Below are 17,443 nucleotides of genomic sequence, written 5' to 3' on the forward strand. Positions count from 1 at the left end.
ATGCCGTACAGACCAACGTACAATAATATTGTATTCAAGATTAACTTAAGTGACAAACTATTCTTACTTTTTTATATTGAGATGAATGTATTATTTGTTGTGACTAGGTTATGGAGCAGATGTTGAAATGCACAAACGTTTACGAACGTAGTAAGCAACGTATTCGACTCAGAGAGGTTGGCTATTCAGGATTGGGACTCCTTCTTAATGAATCACCCATTAATACTTCTCTTATTAAAAACCTCACCAATCAAATCATAAATACAGGTATGACTAAGGCTGACATTACTAATATATTTAAGAATTTTTTTTCCTGGAAGTTTTTCCCCCCTCCTTTCCTGCTTTTTAAACTACCTAGGATTTGATTTAGAAGGGCCTTTCTTGGAAACTGTGTCTCATGTAGTTTTGTACAGGAGTAAGGTACAGTGCCTTACTCAATAAACATTTGTGGATTGAAAGATTAAGTTAATAATTGAGTTTACAGAACAAGAAAGGGAAACTAGGCACACTATGTGCAAAAGATTCTTTTTCTTTAGGGAGCTTAAATTCTTTTTTTTTTCTTTTAAGATTTATTTATTTATTTGAAAGTCAGAGTTACACAGAAAGAGAAGGAGAGGCAGAGAGAGAGGGGTCTTCCATCTGCTGGTTCACTCCCCAGTTGGCTGCAACAGCCGGAGCTGCACCGATCTAAAGCCAAGAGCCAGGAGCCTCCTCTGGGTCTCCCTTGTGGGTGCAGGGGCCTAAGCAGTTGGGCCATCTTCTATTGCTTTTGCAGGCCATAGCAGAGAGCTATGGAAGTGGAGCAACCAGGACACGAACCTGCACCCATATGGGATGCCAGCACTGCAGGCAGCAGCTTTACATGCTATACTACAGTGCTGGCCCCAAGAAGCTTAAATTCTTAAAGGCAAAATAAAAACTAACTTCAGATATTATTTTTTGTGTCTGATTTTAATGTAAATTTTTTAGTACTTACCTTTGAGGCATGGATAAGGTTTTTTGTCTTGAGTAATCTATAATCTTGTTGATAAGACATGTATAGAAAAGGTAAATAATAGTAGAGAAGCTGCTGCATACCATGGCAGTTTGTTCAGGCAGTGAAGGGAAAAGAACAGTTATTTAGGGCTAACTAGGAACGCTTGTGGAATTTGAGCATATCTGTAAATTTTATTTTACAATGAAATGATTGTGTCTGCATTTATACAGTTACTACCTAGTTTTTTCTTTGTTTATATTTGAAATACAATTTTAACTTTCTGCTTTTTCCCACCATAGATTCCTTTATTAATTTCAAAGACCTGTTATCTGTGGTATATATGTCTCACAGAACATATTTAAATGTCAGAGTGATCATCTGCAGAAAGGTTAGTAAACTTCCCAGACACATGTTAACAGTTGCGTCATCATCATACTGCAAGTAACTTTTGCATTGAGTTGTTTACAGCAGGTGCAAGTTTTCATTTCTCTTATTTTATAAATGACATAATTTTATAAATAATTTTCTTTTTGAAGTGAATTAACTTCATGTAATCACAAGAAATACACATGTGAATTATTATTCATAGCCCTACATCATCCCCCTGGAAATATTCTCTGTCAAGAGTAAGAAATTTATTACCAAAGAATAGTTTATATAAAATCTTCAATGATTACTTCCAATTTGTATGAATTTTAGAGTTACTGAATCTTCTGAACTTTGTAGAAAGAATTTTCTATAATTTTTTTGATTCTGCCAACCACGTCTTTAGCACATGTTTAACCTTTAACTAACCTGTGTGCCTCTCTGTGATCATATCTCTCTTCCACTGCTAACCCCTGACCTGTCTATTATTTTATCTGCTCCCTTGCTTTTCTTTTCAGTTTTACCTTCTAATTATGTCATGATATTTTTCTGTCAGTTCAAAATAAATAATATATATGTAAATTATGTACATAAGTTATCTATATAAATATGTATGTATTTTCCTCTTTAATGGCTGCATCGTTTTTATTATATAGTTGTCTGGTAAGTCTGAGGCAGGTGTTTGTCCTAACAGTCAAGCTACTAATTGGAATACCTGTGTCCGTATCAGAATGTCTGAGTTCCATTCTTGGTACTCTCCACCTGATTTCAGCTTCCTGCTAGTGTGCACCATGGGAATCCACAGGTGATAGCCCACATGGCTGTTTCCCTGTTGCCCACATGGAAGACCTGGATTGAGTTCCCAGCTCCTGGGTTCAGCCTGGTTTGACACTGGCCTTTGGGCATTTGGGGAGGTGAACCAATGAACAGGAACTGTCTCTGGCTCTGGTGTGTGTTCTCTCTCTCTCTGCCTCTCCGAAAACAAAGAACATTATCTGGGCACTTACTGATAGATACTTGAGTTATTCTTCTTTTTCCATGTTAAAAACTGCTACTAAGAATATTGTTTTATGTATTTCTCTGTCAAATTGTAATAATACCCCTGTAGGGAATATTCCATGAAATATAGTTGGTGTGTCAGTGTTCACATTTTGATAAATTTTACAATATTGTCCTTTAACTGTACTAGTATACATTTCCATATACTGTGTGATGTTAACTTTTTTCCTAACATACTCAACCCTTGACAGTTTGAAGAAGCTTGTACAGGTTCTTTTCCATGCAGTTAGATTAAAACAGCTCCCATATGTGTGTCAAACACATAAAATAAGTCCTTTTTAATGAAATCCTTCCAAGTCATAAAATCATAAAAAGTTGTGGGTTTTTTTTTTTTGTTTTTTGTTTTGAGTTTTTCTTCCCAAGCAAAGCTTAATCTGGAAGGGAAAAATGGGATTCTGCACCATTAGAGTACTGGTAGCTTCCTGTTAAATAACATTAGTGACAAACAGCATGTCATTGTGACTCATTGCTTTCCACATTCGTGCTGTCACACTTAAGTTCTTACCAACATTCATTATCTCCTGCTTTGAAGCTTGTCAGAGTTAGAACTTGTGAGCCTTAAGAGAGATACTCAAGAAAAAAAAAAAAAGAGAGAGATTCAAAACCCCAAGAAAGTTCTTTTCATCTACATGGCTTTTTGGAAAAAATGTCTTAAAGATCTTAACTAAATTTCTGATGTTTTTTAAAAACTTGTTTTCTGGGACCAGCATTGTGGCATAGTGGGTAAAGCTGCCATCTGCAGTGCCATCATCCCATATGGGCACAGATTCGAGACCTGGCTGCTACCCTTCCAATTCAGCTACCTGATGAAGCTTCTCAGAAAGCAGTGAAAGATGGCCCAAGTGCTTGGGCCCCTGAACCCATGTGGGAGATCTGGAAAAGGTCCTTGCTCCTGGCTGTAGTCTGGCCCAGCCATAGCCATTGCGGCCATTTGGGGAGTGAACCAGGGGATGAAAGATCTCCCTTTGTCTGTCTGTCTCTCTCTCACTCACTCTCTTTCTCTCCCTCTCTTTGTAACTGCCTTTCAAATAAATAAAGTAACTCTTTTTAAAAAAAAGAAAAAAAGGAACACTTGTTTTTATTTTTTAAAACATTAGAATCAGTTAAATAGTATGGATCACATACATTGCCATGTCAGTCTCTGTTCTTTAATTTCAACTTATTCCAGCTAAGCAGTGGCATCTATCTTGCTGATATCAGTATTTTGGAATTAAGGTTTAGTTTTTGTTTTTCTACAATACAGACTTAACTGAAAAAAATATTTTACAAAACTAATCCTAAACTTTGCCTTAGAAAAAATGAGACAGGAAAATATTCTTGGCATAGCCAGTTTCTATCAAAGTATCGTCTGTTTTCTAGTCATTCTTCTGACCCTAACCCTATTTCCTAGAACTGTGCCTGGCACATAGTAGGTATCCTAAGGTATTTGCTAAACAAATTTACTGGGATCATAGAAAGTATTGAGGAGTAGGCATTTGCCTAGTGGTTAAAACGCATACATTCCACTTAGGTGTGCCTTGGTTTGATTCCTGGCTCTAGTTTACAGAGTGCACAATTCTGACAGGATGGCAATCAAGAAGTGATTTTCTTTAGGAAACAATTCTACTAAACAACATCATGGGAGTAAAAGTAATTGAAAATGTTCAAGATATAACATATGCATGACTGTGACCCCAAATTGCCATTTAGAATGCTTTGAATTGTTGGATGTAAAAACTACCCCTGTGTATGTAAAGTTACACTGATACCCAAAACAGACAAAACCTCCCCTGATTCAGTATCCCACTATTTTCTGGTTGTACCAAAAAACAGATAACAGCAAATTATGTCACCTCTTTAAAAAAAGTCATTTACATCTGAAAAATGAGATGAACTGGGACTCCGTCCTTCTTAAAAATGTTTCTAGACCTACAAAAAACTTGCATTAAGGCAAGTGTTTGGCCTAGTGATTAAATGGCCAGGTAGGACACCCACCTTCCACATCAAAGTACTTATGTTCAATTCCTGGCTCCATCTCTTGAGTCCAGCTTTCTGTTAATGTAGACCCTAGGAGGCAGCAGCCATGTCTCAAGTGTTTGGGTTCAAGCCACTCACATGGGAGACCTGGATTGTATTCCCAGCTCCTAGCTTCAACCTGTTATTTGCAGGCATTTGAAAAAAATGAGCCATAGGAAAGAAGCTTTCTCTTTCTCCCCCTCTCAAAAACAAACTAACTTGCATTTACAAAATAGCTGACAAAAATATTCCTCCATATGGAGATACCTCAGAAATCTGAATATAGATCTACCATATGATCCAGCCATCCCACTCCTGGGAATTTACCCAAACCAAAAGAAATCGGTATCTGAAAGAGTTATCTGTACCTCCATGTTCATTGCAGCACAATTCACAATAGCTACTATATGGAGTCAACCCAGATGTCTGTGAACTGTTGGCTGGATAAAGAAATTATGGTATATATACACTATGGAGTACTGCTTAGCTGTAAAAAAAAGAAAAAGAAAAAAAAAATCCTGTCTTTTGCAACAAGATGGGTGCAACTGGAAACTATTATACTTAGTGAAATAAACCAGTGCCAAAGGGACAGATATCACATGTTTTCCCTGATCTGAGGTAACTAACAGAGTACCTGAAATGTAATGTATTGGAGTGAAACAGACATTTTGAGATTCCATGATTGTTTGTAGCCCATGTCCCTTCCATGGAGGAATAGTGTTTTTTGTTTTTTGTTTTTTTTTTTTCTTCTTCATACTATTTGTTGAACTCTTTTACTTAGTTTAGGGTTAATAATATGATCGTTAAGTAAACTGAAAATAGATCCTTGTAAAAATTAAGAGTGGGAATGTGAGAGGGAGGAGGAGGAAGGGTCAGAGTGTGGGCAGGAGGGAAGGTGAGGGAATTGTCACTATGTTTCTAAATCTGTATATATAAAATACCTGGAACGTTTATAACTTAAATAAAATTTTTAAAAATATTCCTCTAGATTATACAAGAAGGGAGATAGAGATTACAGAGATGACAAGGTATTTAGTATTAATCAGACTTGATTCTTTCTGCCCTTGAGAGACTGTAATCTCCTGATTTTTATTTTTACTGTTTTCCTACAGGTAAATCTTTAGTTTCTTACTTACCCACTTTGACCTGTTTTTTTTTTTTTTTAAGTCTATTTATTTAGTTTTATTTATTTGAAAGGCAGAATGATAGAGCTTTCATCTACTGGTGTACTCCCCCAAATGCCCACAATAACTAAGGCTGAGTCAGGCTGAAGCCAGGAGCTAGGAATTCCATCTAACTCTCCCACGTGGGTGAGAGGGACCCCAAGTACTTGAGCCAGGGTGCATGTTAGTAGGAAGCTGGATGGGAAGCAGAGGCAGAACTCAAAACCTAGCACTTTGGTGTGAGACAAAGGCATCCCAAGCAGGAGATTTAACCCTCTGTGTTCCAGTGCCTACCCCTCCTGCAGCCTGTCTGCTTTGTTTCCACTTTTGGCAAGGCAGGTTTAGCTGACAACCTCACCCATCTCCTCTTGGGCTCCTCCTTCACTTACTTTCCTCTTGGTCATCTTGGCAACAGGGAGGGCATGTGTTGGGTATCTGCAGGCCAGGGCATGCTAAGAGCTTTCATGAAGCTGGGCTGCCTGGCAGCTGCTGCTCTTCCTGCCTGTTTTTCAGTGGATATTTCAAGTATATCTCTACTGTATATGATAAGTAATATGCATATTGGTTGGAAGCAATATCAGTCCTCCAACAAGTTTCTAATCTCATTAAGAACGTAATCTTTTGAAAATCTATCCTAAGATAGTGTATCATTTACATAACTGAAAAGACCATATTTTTATATAAATTATTATGTACTTTTAAAATTATTTTGTATTCTTAATCTCTTTGCAGATTTTACAGATTTTGAGGTCCCAACCAGATGCAGCACATCAAATGTCACAACAAGTGGGTTGGCAAGACACTTTAGTTAGGCTGTTTTTAAAAGCAAACTTTGAAAATGGAAATACTCTTCAAAAGTACAGTAAGGCTGTTCCAGTGAAAGACAACGATAAAAATGTGTCAACTGAAGATGTTAAGAGGAACTTTGATGAAAAGGCTGATGAGGAAAAAACCAGCTCTTTTGCATCAGGGAATGTGTCGTCTGATCAGTGGAGTTTGGAAGACAGACAGTCGCTCGACTCAAACACACCATTTTTTCAGGAAGATAGTTCTGTGGGAGAATTGTCTTTCAAATCAGAGGATCAAGAAGAATTTTGGCCTAGTATCCCTTCACATTTGAGTTTAGATCTCAGTGGAATTGAGTCATGTGAACTGAGCGATAGTGGAAGTCAAATGCCAGACAGCCTGCCTAGCACACCATCCCCAATGGAGTCTGTGAAACCTTTTTCTGTGCAGTCTGACAGAGACAGCAACATCACACATGATACAGGCTTTAATGATGATTACTCTTTACTTGAAAGCCAAGAGGTAAATTCCTTATTTTTCTAAATTCTGTTTATATTTTCATGTCCGTCATATACTTGAATCCTCAGAAATATATAAGCACTTTTAACAGTTCCGTGCTATATTCATATTCCATGTCTCATGAGCTAAGGTTCAGTAGCTTAGAAGTCACTACATTGTATCTTGAGAAGAAAGCCAGTGTCTTACTTTTCTTGTATCTTTAGGGCCTAGTTAGGTTCAGTTTTATCAAGGCACTTAGAAAATGTGCGTAGCAGTTAAAAATCAGTGTATGGGACAGTTCTTTGATATGCTATAATACACTCTCCTTCCAGGAATTTGATATTACTTTGTCTTTTTTACAGAGATGTGAGGAAGAGCTTTTTCAGTTACTGACAAGTATTTTGAATTATGTAATGTGTAAGGGACTAGAAAAGTCGGATGATGATACTTGGGTTGAACGAGGACAAGTGTTTTCAGCATTAACCAAACCAGGAATATCCAGTGAACTGCTTCGACCACCAGATGAAATAAAACTTACGTAAGCCATCACTTAGTGATTTCTCACGCTCCTTTTGGAGTGGGCAAGAGTCGAAAATAGTAATAGTATTGTATTCAGTGAGTATAGAGGGAGAAAAGGAGAAACTGTGTATTCATTTCCTTTTCCTATCTTTTGCTATTCTCATGGCATCTAGAGAGAAAACAAAAACTAACTACAGTGTGAGGAGATTGAAATCTTAAATCAGTTCAGGTCTTAAGTTCTGCAGTATCTGAGGACTTGTTGCATTGTGTTCTACAGTATTGTTCATATTCGAGTATTTCCATGCTAAGGGAAGGGAGTTGTGTTTTCGTGGAAAGCACTTCTCTGAAGCGTGGTAGGTCCCCTGTGGATGATGACACTCTGTAGCAGTAGCATACTAGGAAAGCTAGTTTAGTTGGTTTCACAGGCTGGACCGTCTGTAAGGAATAGTAAGGCCTTCTTCCCTAACCTTCCCAATTTTCAACTTTAAATAAACTATATTAAGTATTTCATGGAGATTGGGCAATAAATCATTGCCTTAGCTTTTTTATAGTCAAATAAAGCAGATAGCTTTTAGTTTTAACACTATATTAAAGATATATAATCCAAACATTAAAAAGTTATTCTATTATTACATTCCATCCACAATGTCTTAATTATATTTGCAATGATGGTGTGTCATTGGAGAGGTGAGTAGATAGCTACTAAGAATTAAGTATTGTTGTTTTTCATGTTTTTCTACCTTTCCAAGCTTATGGTGGTTTTAAGAGGACTTTGTTTTACACTTAGTTTGCTACAGAAGATGTTAGAATGGGCAGTCACAGAAAACAGAGACGCAAAAACAAATCCAGTAGCTGCTGAAAATGCCTTCCGACTCATGCTGATCACACAGGACTTCCTGCAATCAGAGGGACTAGTTAATTCAAACATGTGGACTGAGAAGGTGCAGTAATAGCCCTTTGCAATTACAGTTTGAATAGTTAAGGACTTTCTGCAACGAAAGAAATTTTGTACGCTTCCACATTTTTTAGAGCATTAATACTTAATGAGACCCAGTAAGCATGGATAAGATGTGATCAACAAAGAATTTGTTAACTGTTACTAAGATAATTATTTTGACTTCTGCCAACTGAACATCAGACTAGTTTTGGAATATTTGTGATTTGTATTGGTGTTGGGAAAAAGCCATCATCTGTAGATTTAAAATCTGAGTGTCTTTTTTTTCCCTCAATTTTTCCATTGAGATAGCTTTTAGAGGATGTCATGCTGCTCTTTGATTGTCTGTCCATCTGGTTTGCTGAAAGTCCGGTATGGGGAAAACTCTCTCAAATTCAGATCCAGTTGCTTCTAGGATTCATTGGAAGGGGCAATCTACAGGTTTGTTGATTCTTTTATGTTATTTTCTATACTTGCATGTGGTATAGATATTATGTATGTGATAACTGAATAATGATATCTTTTTAGTATTTTCATCGTTTTATTAGTTTTAAAAATTGATGATTTCACTTGGAGTTTTAGTTTTATGAGATCAGAAGGGAGCTTGAAAGGCAGCTAATTGATTATTCCTTTCTAATTTTACCTTCCTAATACTATCATTTCAAATAATTTAAAGATTTCCTGGGGCCGGCGCTGTGGTATAGTGGGTAAAGCCACGGCCTGCAGTGCCCACATCCCATATGGGCACCAGTTTGAGTCCTGGCTGTTCCACTTCCAATCCAGCTCTATGCTATGGCCTGGGAAAGCAGTAGAGGATGGCCCAAGTCCTTGGGCCCCTTCACCTTCATGGGAGACCCGGAAATAGCTCCTGGCTTCGGATTGGCACAACTCTGGCCGTTGTGGCTATCTGGAGAGTGAACCAGCGGATGGAAGACCTCTCTCTCTCTCTCTCTGTCTCTCTCTTTCTGCAACTCTGCCTTTCAAATGAATAAATAAATATTTTAAAAAAAGATTTCTTGTTACAAGATTTACATTTAAGTTATATTAGAAACATTACTCATATTATCTGTAATCCTTATAGCTAGCTAGGTGCTGGATGGTCTGCATAGACTATTTATATATGTGGATTATGATTTGCATTTTTAGGAGAATTTTAAATTTTTTTTTATTTTTTAATGATTTACCTATTTATTTGAAAGAGTTACAGAGAAAGAGGGGGAGACAGAGAGAGAGAGATATATCTTAAATCCATTGGTTTACTTCTCAAAAGGCTGCAACAACTGGGGCTCGGTCATTCTGAAGCTAAGAGCCAGGAACTTAATCGGGATTTCCCACGTGGGTGCAGGGGCCCAGGCACTTGGGCCATCTTCCACTGCTATCCCAGGAGCATTAGCTGAGAGCTGGATCGGAAGTAGAGCAGCCAGAACACAAACCCATGCTCATACAGGATGCTAGCATCACAGGTGGCAGCTTTACCTAATATGTCACAATGCTGGTTCCCAGAATTATTATTATTTAAACTTCCTTTCAGAAAATTTTCTGCTTTTTTACAGATTCATAATTATGCACTCTATCTCATATATTTCTCATTCACCAAATTCCAAATATGTAAGTGCTGAGCATTGTGCTTGATTTTAGAAATAAAGAAAATTGGGGCCAGCACTATGGTTTTAGTAGGTTAAGCCTCTGCCTATGGCGCTGGCATTCCATATGGGTGCCAATCCTTATGCTGGCTGTTCCACTTCTGATCCAGCTCCCTGCTATGGCCTGGGAAAGCAGTAAAACATGGCCTAAGAGATTGGGCCCCTGCACCCATGTGGAAGATCCAGTGAAGCTCTTGGCTTGGGCCATTGCAGCCATTCGGGGAATGAACCAGTGGCTGGAAGACTCTGTCTCTCCGTCTTTCTCTCTGTAACTCTGCCTCTCAAGTAAATAAATATATATATATATAAAAGAAGGATAATTGATGGTACAATTTTAGTATTTGGTAAAGGGGGTCAGGATGGGACTAGTTTCTAAAACTATGCATAAACTAGATATAAACTAGATAAAATGTTGTTAAGAACATGGAGAGTGTTGCTGGTATTGCTGCATAGCCTATAAAGCCGCCACCTGCGATGCCAGCCACTCCCACTTCCAATCCAGCTCCCTGCTAATGGCCTGGGAAAACAGCAGCAGATGGCCCAAGTGCTTGGGCCCCTTCCACTAATGTGAGAGACCCTGATGAAGCTCCTGGCACCTGGCTCCTGATTTTGGCTTGGCACAGCCTTGGCCATTGTAGACATTTGGGGAATGAACCAGCAGATGGAAGATCTCTGTCTGTCCCTCTCTGTAACTCTGACTTTCAAATAAATAAATAAAATTTTTAAAAAAATGGAGAGGTTAAAATTCTGAACAGAGTTGAAAGACATGGCCTAATGATTCTATTTTTTCATAAACATTTCTTTCTGATTGGAAAAGTAACATGCTCATTGTGGAAAATACTAGCATAAAGAAGAAAAAACAAATAAATTATTCAATATTCCATAGCCCACAGGAAAACAGCTGTTAGTCTTTTAGTGTATTATTTCCTTCCTATTATTTTTCTATGAATGTATATTTTTCATATGATTGAAATTACCATATATATGGATAATTTTCTTTTTTATTTTTCTGACTATATAAAACTCATTTTCTTTTACTATATATAAAACTCATTTCCCCATGCTGCTTTTGTAAAAAGATTTTTTTCCCCTTTATCATAAAGTTAACATGTACAAATTGTAAAAAATTTGGGAAATGCAGAAAAGCTAAACAAACAATAGCTCAATAGGCTAATCCTCCGCCTAGCGGCGCTGGCACACCGGGTTCTAGTCCTGGTCAGGGCACTGGATTCTGTCCCGGTTGCCCCTCTTCCAGGCCAGCTCTCTGCTGTAGCCAGGGAGCGCAGTGGAGGATGGCCCAAGTGCTTGGGCCCTGCACCCCATGGGAGACCAGGAGAAGCACCTGGCTCCTGCCATCGGATCAGCGCAATGCGCTGGCCGCAGCGCGCTGCCCGCGGCGGCCACTGGAGGGTGAACCAGCGGCAAAAAGGAAGACCTTTCTCTCTGTCTCTCTCTCTCTCACTGTCCACTCTGCCTGTCTAAAAAAAAAAAAAATTTTTAAATTAATTAATCTTCTATGCAATTTCCAATTTAACACCAGGTTTCTTTTTTTTTTTATTTTCAATTATCTTCATATACAGAAGATAGATTCTGTATATACTAAGTAAAGATTTCGTCAGTTTGCACCCACACAGAAACACAAAGTGTAAAAATACTGTTTTAGTACTAGTTATAGCATCACTTCACATTAGACAACACATTAAGGACAGATCCCACATGAGACGTAAGTACATAGTGACTCCTGTTGTTGATTTAACAATTTGACTCTCTTGTTTATGGCATCAGTAATCTCCCTAGGCTCTAGTCATGAGTAGCCAAGACTATGGAAGCCTTTAGGGTTCGCCAACTTTGATTTTATTCCAATAGGGTCATAGTCAAAGTGGAAGTTCTCTCCTCCCTTCAGAGAAAGGTACCTCCTCCTTTGATGGCCCCGTTCTTTCCACTGGGATCTCACTCGCAGAGATCTTTCAGAGATCTTTTTTAGTTTCAAAAAAGATTTATTTGTTTATTTTATTTATTTGAAAGACAAAATGACAGAGAAAGATGAAGAGACAGAGAGAAAGAGATTTTCCATCTGCTGGTTCACTCCCCAGATGGCTAGGGCTGAGCCAGGCTGAAGCCAAGAGCCAGAAATTCCAACCAGGTCTCCCTGGATGGCAGGGTGGCAGGGGTGCAAGCACTTGGCCATCCTCTGTTTCCTCAGGTATGTCAGTAGGGAGCTGAATCAAAAGTAGAGCAGCTGGGACTTGAACTATGCTCTGATATGGGATGCTGACATCACGGGCAGCCACTTAACATGTTGCACCACAGTGCTGCTCCCTAAAGCTCTGCTGTTGAGCATTTGTCAGCATATCTTTATTTATTTATTTACTTAAGAGGTAGAATTATAGACAGTGAGAGGGAGAGTCAGAAAGAGAGAGGTCTTCCTTCTATTGGTTCACTCCCCAACTGACTGCAGTGGCCAGAGCTCCACCAATCCATAGCCAGGAGCCAGGAGCTTCTTCCAGGTCTCCCCGGATACAGGGGCTCAAGTGCTTGGGCCATCTTCTACTGCTTTCTCAGGCCACAGCAGAGAGCTGGAACTAGAACCAGCACCCATATGGGATGCTGGCGACAGAGGTGGAGGATTAACCTACTGAGCCATGGCGCTGGTCTCTTTTTAGTGTATCTTAAGGTGGCCTCACTTAGGAACACAGAATGACCACCAGCAGCAGTGGGTATGTGCTACTTTATTTGTATCCTGAGCAAAATAATGCTTCTTCCAACAATCATTGTTGGTAAATTGTTCTTCTTCCTGGGTCTCTTGTGTTCCTGCATATCTTCTGAGTAAGACTCTGACTACCTTGTTATGAAATATATTTTTTGAGATTGTTTAGTGAACAACTTTGGAAGATATCTCCTTCTAGAGCAAAAAAGTGAGCTAATTTACTGTCCAGTTTAATCAAAACAATGTCTGCCTCTATAACAAAATGATTCAGTGTAAATGATTTTTGAGTTCCTGGTGCATGGGTTGTGGTACAGCGGGCTTAAGCTGCCACTTGGTGTCCATATCCCATATCGGAGGGCCTGGGATCAAGTCCTGCTTATGTTGATGGCCCAACTTCCTGCTAATGTGTGCTCTGAGAGGCTGCGGATGATGGCTCTAGCTTTGAGTCCTTGATAGTCACATGAGAGAACCTGATGGAGTTCTGGGGCTCCTGGCTCTGGTCTGGCCCAGCCCAGCTCTAGCTATTGCAGGCATTTTGGGAATGAACCAGCAGACAGATGGGATTCTCTCTCTCCCTCCCCCTCCTTCTCCCTCTCCCTCTCACTAACTCTGCGTTTCAAATAAACAAAAATAAATATATAAACTTAAAAAAGGATTTGTGTTCCCTATGGTTGGTGTTCCTCTGCTATGATACAAGCAGTCCATTTGCAGGCATCATCTAGTCCACTTCAGCTGTCGCTGTGGGTGTTGTCCTTGGGGGAACCACTCTAAATGCTGACACTTTGCCCCTTGCTGTTGCTGTAGATCTTTGTCTCTGACTCAGGGGTCTCATGTTTTCTGCTAGTATCTGTGAGACTGTGGCAGGCTGACTTATTAACTCGCAAGTAAAATAAGATCTGAGACCTTCCACAGATCTTGTCAGTTAGTATATAAAAGTTCTAAATTTAAAGAGTGAGGCAGAACTTTTGCTGTCACTAAATGCTTTATTTCACTTTTTCTTACCTAAATTATTTTCCTCCAGGTTTGTGCAATGGCATCAGCAAAGCTAAACACCCTTCTTCAGTCCAAAGTGATTGAAAATCAGGATGAAGCATGCTATATTTTAGGGAAACTGGAACATGTTCTAAGTCAGTCTGTTAAGGAACAAACTGAAATCTACTCATTTCTGATTCCTCTCGTCCGGACCCTGGTTTCCAAAATTTATGAACTTCTCTTCATGAACTTGCACCTGCCTTCTTTGCCCTTGACTAATGGTAGCTCCTCATTTTTTGAAGACTTTCAAGCATATTGCAGTTCAAATGAATGGCAAGTTTACATAGAAAAATATGTAAGTTGTCTTTTTTAAATGAGTTGTTTATACTATTTTATCATTTTCATAGAAATGTATATTAAATTCTGTATGTTCTTTATATAAGATTGTACCTTATATGAAGCAGTATGAAACCCATACATTTTATGATGATCGTGAAAATATGGCACTTTATTGGAAGGGTTGTTACGAAGCATTAATGGTGAATATGCATAAACGAGATCGGGAAGGAGGGGAAAGCAAGCTCAAATTCCAGGTAAAATTATTAAATGTTATAATAACTAATTTTTCTATAGATTCCAAGCACTTAATATTCAAATAAGAGTAGTATATAAGCCCGTAGTTTGAATACAAATAGTATTTTTATTGTTTTTCTGAAAATTAATTCATAATTGGGTAAAATATTTACCAGTAATTAAAATAACTTAATAGTAAAATGTTCTAGTCATATTGATTATGTTAAGCTATCAGCTTAACAATGATAAGCACGTTAGTAGATAACCTCCCCAGTATATGGGAAACATCATTGTTTAGTGTGAAATTTGTAGCACTAGATACTTATATTAGAAAAGAAGAGAGGCCTCAAATTAATTTTAAGTTTCTAACTTTAAGAAGCTGGAAAGGGCCAGCACTGTGGTGCAGTGGGTTATGCCCTGGCCTGAAACGCTGGCCTCCCATATGGATGCTGGTCTGAGACTCGGCTGCTCCACTTCCAATCCAGCTCTCTGCTATGCCCTGGGAAAGCAGCAGAAGATGGCCCAAGTCCTTGGGCCCCTGCACCTGCGTGGGAGATCCGGAAAAAGCTCCTGGCTCCTGGCTTTGGATCGGCACAGCTCTGGCCGTTGCCGCCAATTGGGGAGTGAACCATCTGATGGAAGACCTCTCTTTCTCTCTCTCTGTCTCTCTGCCTCTCCTCTCTCTGTGTAACTCTGACTTTCAAATAAATAAATAAATTTTTTATTTATAAATAATAAATAAATAATTTTTTTTTAATTAAAAAGAGTTACAGAGAGAGATGGAGAGATACACACAGAGATGAGATCTTCCATACCATGGTTCACTCCCCAGATGGCTGCAACAACCAAGGCTGAACCAGATTGAAGCCAGGGAACTAGGAACTTCACTGGGTCTCTCACTTGGGTGGCAGGGCCCCAGTACTTGGGCCATCTTCCATTGCTTTTCCCAGGCATCTTAACAGGGAGCTGGATCAGAGTGGAGCATGCTGGCACTATAGGCAGTATTTAACCCTCTGTGCCACAACGCTATTCAGGAACATTATTTTCAACAAGTGATATTTGAAACTGGACATTGATATGTTGTTTATTAATTTTTAAAAGATCTATTTATTTATTTGAAAGGCAGAGTTACAGGGAGGAGATCTTCCATCTGCTACTTCACTCCCCAGATAGCTGCAACAGATAGAGTTGGGCCAATCTGAATTCAGGAGCCAGAAGCTTCTTCCGGGTCTCCCACATGGGTTCAGGGCCCTAAGCACTTGGGTCGTCTTTAACTGCCTTCCCAGGTGCATTAGCAGGGAGCTTGATCAGAAGTGGAGCAGCCAGGACTTGAATCAGCACCCTTAGGGGATTCCATCGCTACTTCCTTAAGATTCATTTTTAATTATCTTTGTATACAGAAGACCAACTCTATACTTAGTAAAGATTTCAACAGTTTGTACCCACACAGACACACAAAGTATAAAGTACTGTTGAAGACAAGTTTTACCGATAATTCTCATAGTACAACACATTAAGGACAGAGGTCCTACATGGGGAGTAGGTACACAGTGACTCCTGTTGCTGATTTAACAATTGACACTCTTATTTATGACGTCAGTGATCACCCAAGGCTCTTGTCATGAGCTGCCAATGCTATGGAAGCCTTTTGAGTCCACAAACTCCGACAGTATTTAGACAGGGCCATAATCAAAGTGGAAGTTCTCTTCTCCCTTCAGAGAAAGGTACCTCCTTCTTTGATGGCTCTTGCTTTCCACCAGGATCTCACTCACAGAAATCCCTCATGTAGGTCACTTTTTGCCACAGTGTCTTGGCTTTCCATGCCTGAAATGGTCTCATGGGCTTTTTAGCTAGATTTGAATGCCTTAAGGGCTGATTAAGCCCCTTAATTTTTAAAAAACCTTTGTTGTTCGAAGGAATACGTTAAGAATTAAAAAGGCAAGCCATGGACTGGGAGAAAATACTTGCAGATAACATTGTGACAAAGAACATATAAAGAATCTACAAAACACACCTCTTAAAAAAACAAACAATAAGGGGCTGGCATTGTGTAGCAGGTACAGCCACCGACTGTGATGCCAGCATTTCTTATAGGTGTGGGATCAAGTTCTAGCTGCACCGTTTCCCATCCAGCTCCCTGCTCTTGCACCTGGGAAAGCAGCAGAAGATGGCCTCAGTGCCTGGGCCCCTGTACCCACATGGGAGACCCAGAAGAAGCTCCTGGCTCCTGGTTTCAGTCTGGCCTAGCCCAGGCTGTTGCATCCATTTGAACCAGTGGTTGGAAAACCTGTCTCTCTGTCTCCCCTTGCTCACTCTCTGTAACTTGTGCCTTTCAAATAAATAAAATAAAGCTTTAAAAAAGAAAGAGGAGAACAAGCAATACCAGTTTAAAAAAATGAGCAAATTATTTTAAATGACATATCACCAAAGAAGATATATAGATAACAAATAAGCTCATAAAATATGTTCAAATCATTAGTGATTAAGAAAACATAAATAGGTATTCATTGTTAGTTATATTTTTGGTTTAAAAAATAAATTATAGCTAGAATTCTAGATTATAGCTACAATTATAATTCCATAAATACAGAATTATATCATGCTTCATCAAAGAATTATTCTAATGGAATAAGAAAAGCATGTGATACAAGCTTCTTTCTTGCAGTGCGTGATTTTATTGGTTAAATTTTTAAAGTTCGTAAGTATGATTCTGTTGCTCTTATTTATTGCTGTTTCTCGCAGGAGTTTTTTGTGGAACCTTTTAATCGAAAAGCACGTCATGAGAACTTGAGGTATAATAATATGCTTAAACAACTGAGCAGTCAGCAGTTAGCTGCTTTCAGACGCTGGAAGGCAACACAGCTCTACCTTACATGTGAAAGAGGACCTTGGGCTGAAAGGTAGGAGTACCTCATTTCTGACTCATTTTTCAATGCCTTCACATTCTGATTTTTAAAATGTTCAGTTTATGAAAAAGACCTTTAATTCAATTTCTTGTCTTTTTGTGAATTAGGTTTGGAATAATTGAAGGTCTGTGTGTATATGTTTTTTATCATACAATTATTTCCCCTCATTTTTACCCTACAAAGTTTACTGGACTTTGTACTCTTACTATGTATTGACCCATTTTATTTCTTTCTGACACCACCTCTTTGAGCTAAGTTAAGGAAGATATGTATTTGAATATTTTATAATTTATTTAATTGACCCTAAGTTATTTTTGTTTTGATTATTCTTTTTAAAACATACCTT

At 38.8% G+C, this 17,443-nt stretch overlaps 1 protein-coding gene across 2 annotated transcripts in view; it reads left to right on the plus strand.

The window, feature by feature from the left end:
• The window catches only part of NBEAL1 (neurobeachin like 1), a 203,934-nt gene that overhangs the window by 116,302 nt on the left and 70,189 nt on the right, over window positions 1-17,443 (plus strand). For both annotated transcript variants that reach the window (XM_062190098.1, XM_062190096.1), the window contains 9 exons: window positions 108-267; window positions 1,276-1,364; window positions 6,292-6,867; window positions 7,206-7,381; window positions 8,150-8,303; window positions 8,609-8,737; window positions 13,668-13,973; window positions 14,062-14,211; window positions 16,934-17,091. In XM_062190098.1, the coding sequence (XP_062046082.1) occupies window positions 108-267; window positions 1,276-1,364; window positions 6,292-6,867; window positions 7,206-7,381; window positions 8,150-8,303; window positions 8,609-8,737; window positions 13,668-13,973; window positions 14,062-14,211; window positions 16,934-17,091 (1,898 nt within the window). The remainder of the gene's footprint in view (window positions 1-107; window positions 268-1,275; window positions 1,365-6,291; window positions 6,868-7,205; window positions 7,382-8,149; window positions 8,304-8,608; window positions 8,738-13,667; window positions 13,974-14,061; window positions 14,212-16,933; window positions 17,092-17,443) is intronic.

This window comes from Lepus europaeus, chromosome 1, assembly GCF_033115175.1.
Source record: "Lepus europaeus isolate LE1 chromosome 1, mLepTim1.pri, whole genome shotgun sequence".
NCBI lineage: Eukaryota > Metazoa > Chordata > Mammalia > Lagomorpha > Leporidae > Lepus > Lepus europaeus.